At 37.1% G+C, this 4,408-nt stretch overlaps 1 protein-coding gene across 7 annotated transcripts in view; it reads right to left on the bottom strand.

Moving 5' to 3' along the window:
- Positions 1-2,120: 2,120 nt before the first annotated feature.
- The window catches only part of NR2C1 (nuclear receptor subfamily 2 group C member 1), a 58,440-nt gene continuing 56,152 nt past the window's right edge, over positions 2,121-4,408 (bottom strand). For 6 of the 7 annotated variants that reach the window (XM_017515927.2, XM_017515932.2, XM_017515914.2 and 3 more), the window contains one exon: positions 2,121-3,489. In XM_017515927.2, coding sequence (XP_017371416.1) covers positions 3,315-3,489 — 175 coding nt within the window. In that variant the 3' untranslated portion in view covers positions 2,121-3,314. The remainder of the gene's footprint in view (positions 3,490-4,408) is intronic. The other variant, XR_001820932.2, reaches the window with a different exon arrangement.

The following is a 4,408-nucleotide window of genomic DNA, read 5'->3' on the forward strand; positions in this document are numbered from 1 at the left end:
TACCTTATTTTATCCCTGGTATCCTCTAAGTCCATGCTCTTCCAGTTCAGTTTCTCAAAAGAATTAATCTCTGGTTTCCTCCTGCTTCAAAAGGGAGTACACAAAGTGGCCACCTGATTTTTTTTTTTTGAGACAGGGTCTGACTCCGTCACCCAGGATGGAGTGCAGTGGCATGATCTTGGCTCACTGCAACCTCAGTCTCCTGAGGAGGCTCAAGCCACCTCCCAAGTAGTTGGGACTAAAGGTTCACAATACCATGCCTGGCTAACATTTTTTTTTTTTTTTGGTAGAGATGAGGTTTTACTATATTGCTCAGGCTGGTCTCAAACTCCTGGACTCAAGCGATCCACCTCACTCGGCCTACCAAAGTGCCAGGACTACTGACATAAGCCACCATGCCTGGCCTCTTTCTGACTTAAGTAGGGTTGGAGAAAGATAGTTTAATTATTCTGTATGCAGACTTTCAACCAATCTTTTTTTTTTTTTAACATCTCAAACACCATCTCTGCATCTGGGCACTGGTTCCTTCAAGGTTCTGAGCACCTACCTCGTGTGGTATCCTGGCTTCTTTCTCATTGCATTGCCTTTTGCAGTCACTCAACAAGCTTCTTTGGTTCTGGCTCTACTAAGTCAGTCATTCTTTCTCGACCTGCAAATTTTTGTTTCCCAAAAATTTACTTTATCCTTTGATTTCTTCTCTCCTGTTCCATTTGCCATAGTATAGTTACACTTTATGGACATTTTACTGAGATTTCAGGAAAGAAAACAAAAGCTAATTGCAGTATTTAGCTGGGAGGCTTCAAATTGAATTGTAAATAATCCTAAAATATAGGACATAGAAATGTTTTCCATGTTTTTCTCTTCCTGGAAGTACTTTAATTAAAATCACCCTACCTAAAAGCCAAAAACCTATTATATCAGTAGTGATTCTTATTAGAACTTTCTTATAGCAGATCTATACTTGCTATAGATGAAAATACAATGGAACAAATGAAGGATAAGCAATCATTGAATAGGAAAATGAATATATTTACAAATATATTGGTAAGATACAGAAATTTGTAATGAAAATCACATTTTAATATAGTTTAAAAAATTCTTCCAACTATAACAACAAATTTAATAAAAAAAAAACACCTGAAACATTTTAATTAACCATTAGTATATTATTTTAAAGGATTATTTCCCTGATTCCTTGGCTTACTATGTTGTATTTATAAAGGTAAAAACTACTGATTTTTCCATTTGAGTATTTTATACTAAATGCAGTTTCTTTAGCTGATGATTATAAATAAAATTGTTGACTAAGATCATGTGTTAAATAGGGGAAAAAATTTCCCTTAGTAAACTGGTAAAGACTGTAAGTTGATATTTTCAAACCTTTGATTAATATAAAGTAGTAAGCAATAAAATACGCAGCCCCACAAAAACCTCAGCTTTTCTATTGCAAAAATCTTTATAAAAAGTGTACTGAGTGCAATGTATTATCCAAGTTTGTTTTAAAAAATCAACAAACATACCAAAATAATTCATCAAGAAATCAGAGCAAAGAAATAGTTAACAGTATCAGGTTTGCTAAAAAAATAAAAATAAATTACTGGCGGGGCATGGTGCCTCATGCCTGTAATCCCAGCACTTTGGGACACCAAGGTGGGCGGATCACCTGAGGTTGGCAATTTGAGACCAGCCTGACCAACATGGAGAAACCCCATCTCTACTAAAAATACAGAATTAGCCAGGCGTGTGGCACATGCTTGTAATCCCAGCTACTTGGGAGGCTGAGGCAGGAGAATTGCCTGAACCCAGGAGGCATAGGTTGCTGTAAGCCAAGATGGCACCATTGCACTCCAGCCTGGGCAACAAAAGCAAAACTCCATCTCAAAAAATAAAAAAAATTACTGTCAAAGAAAGACATTTGAGGAGTCTAAAATGCATTTATTGTCGCAGAAGGCTTCAAGCTGATTCTTATACTGTTGTTAAAGCAACCTTTCTAGTGAAAAAAATTGGTACATATTTATTTTAAAAAATTATCAATACCTTCAAAATAAGGTTTAAACTTGCCTTGAGAACATGGATTGGCTATGATAAACCCATTATTTGACAAACTGGGTGAATTTTTGTAGTGACCTAAAAAAAAACTGGCTAAAACTCATGTATGACAGGGTTGGGAAACTCTAATTCAGGTCAGAAAAGTGGGAGAGAGATCAGACCTTTTTTATGGAATGAAAGAGCAACAATTTTAATATCTTTTTTGAAATAGTGAAACATTTTGGGCTCACTTAGTCTCTATTTCTTTCTTTCTTTTTATAGAAACAGGGTCTCACTGTAATGCCCAGGCTGGTCTTGAACTCCCGAGCTCAAGCAATCTGCCTGCCTCAGCCTCCCAAAGTGCTGGGATTATAAGAATGAGACACCATGCCTGGCTAGTCTTTACTTTCAAAAGATAGCAGTAGGCCAGGCACAGTGGCACACGCCCGTAATCCCAGTACTTTGGGAGGCTGAGGCAGGAATACTTGAGCCCAGGAGTTTGAGACCAGACTGGGCAACACAGTGAAATCCCACTTCTATAAATGAAAACAAAAAACAACACAGCAGGAAGCTAAAAATATTAAAATATCAATACTAGCTTATTCTCAAAAACAATTTTCTGCTATATAAATAAAAAGTGCTTGTAACTAATAATATACATTAAAAATAGAAACTCTTAAGATCATAAAAGGCCTATCTCACCGCCACCAATAAGAGTGGTATTTGCTAAGGGACACCATGATATTTACAGAAATCAAAAATATATATTCAATTATTTCCTATAGTTCTAATATAGTCATTATACCAATAAGCATAAAATAATCTTATTTTGATATGGTAATTAAAACAGAAATTATTATGGCAGAGTAAAATGCAAGGAACTCCTCATTAAGGATTTCTGGACATTAACTATTTTTACTAGTTCATAATGAAGTTAAATATGACTAGAACACAATTCAGTAAAGACGGACTAATTTATTTGTTTTATAAAATAGAATGAGAGCTTAGTTTAGATAATCAAGAGGTAACAGCTTCAGATATCATCTTCACCAAGAATCAATGTGTAGTGTTTCTTATTCATTTAAAGGAATCAGGAAGAAAAATTCATTTAATTTCTGCTGCCTGCCCAGTCACTTCAAAAATTCTTAAGGAAGCTAAAATAAAAATACCTTGGATTTTGGTTTTTAAAGTAAAAATTTCCAGATGCCCCAAAAGCAGTAAGTTCAATTTGGTATGTTGTGTTCTGGCAAAGAACAGTTAAGTTTATAGCTTTGGAGTTGTAGCTTTCAAATGCTGTGACCAATTATTTGAGAGTTATAATCTGCAGGCTCCATTTTCAAAATATGTGGGATAACACTGTCAATTCGTATGTTGCCAATGAGACCTTTGAAAAACAATTCTTCAGTGATGGTAGCGTTCATCAGTCTTAAAGCTGGCAATCTGAGTAGTAGTCTGGATAACCTAAAGAAAGAAAGTAAAAAGGGCGAGGAACAAGGTTGTAAACCAGAAAGAAATTTAGTATAAAAGTATGAGTAATTTCTGCCTGTGGCCTAATTTAATAAAGATATTATTTTCAAAAGTTAAAATCAAAACTTTAGTATTCTCAAGTCTTACAGTATATGGCAATTACTTGGGTATTAATGCAGTCTGACAGACTCCACAAGGGAAAGCCCTGGTCTTAATGCTGCAGTGTACTGCCTCCACTTGGCTGTAAGGACCACGGAGCTGAGTTGTGAAACCATGCATCAAGTTATACAACTTTTTTTTTTTGAGAGAGGGCCTCACTGTGCTGACCAAACTGGAGTGCAGTGGTGTGATCTTACTGCAGGCTTAATTCCTTGGGCTTGAGTGATCCTTCCCGCCTCAGCCTCCCAAGTAGCTGTGGCTCCATGCCACCATGCCTGGCTAATTGTTTTTGTTTTTGTAGAGACAGGGTCTCACTATGTTACCCAGGCTGGTCTCACAGTGCTGGGGTCAAGCAATTCTCCTGCACTGGCTTCCCAAAGTACTGAGATTATAGGTATAAGCCCCTGTGCCAGTCCAAGTTATACATTTAAGAATGGTGGCTGGAAGTCAGTGGCTCACGCCTGTAATTGCAGCACTCTGGGAGGCCAAGGTGGACAGATCACTTGACATCAGGAGTTCGACACCAGTCTGGCCAACGTGGTGAAACCTCATCTCTACTAAAAATACCAAAAAAAAACCAAAAAAAACAAAAAAAACCCAAACTCAAAAAACAATTGGCCACACATGACCAGCCTAACCAACGTGGTGAAACCTTGTCTCTACTAAAAATACAGAAAAATTAGCCAGGCATGGTGGCACATGCCTGTAACCCCTGTAGCCACTGGGGAGGCTGAGGCAAGATAATCACAAGCAT

Source organism: Cebus imitator, unplaced genomic scaffold (assembly GCF_001604975.1).
Source record: "Cebus imitator isolate Cc_AM_T3 unplaced genomic scaffold, Cebus_imitator-1.0 Scaffold18, whole genome shotgun sequence".
NCBI classification, from domain to species: domain Eukaryota; kingdom Metazoa; phylum Chordata; class Mammalia; order Primates; family Cebidae; genus Cebus; species Cebus imitator.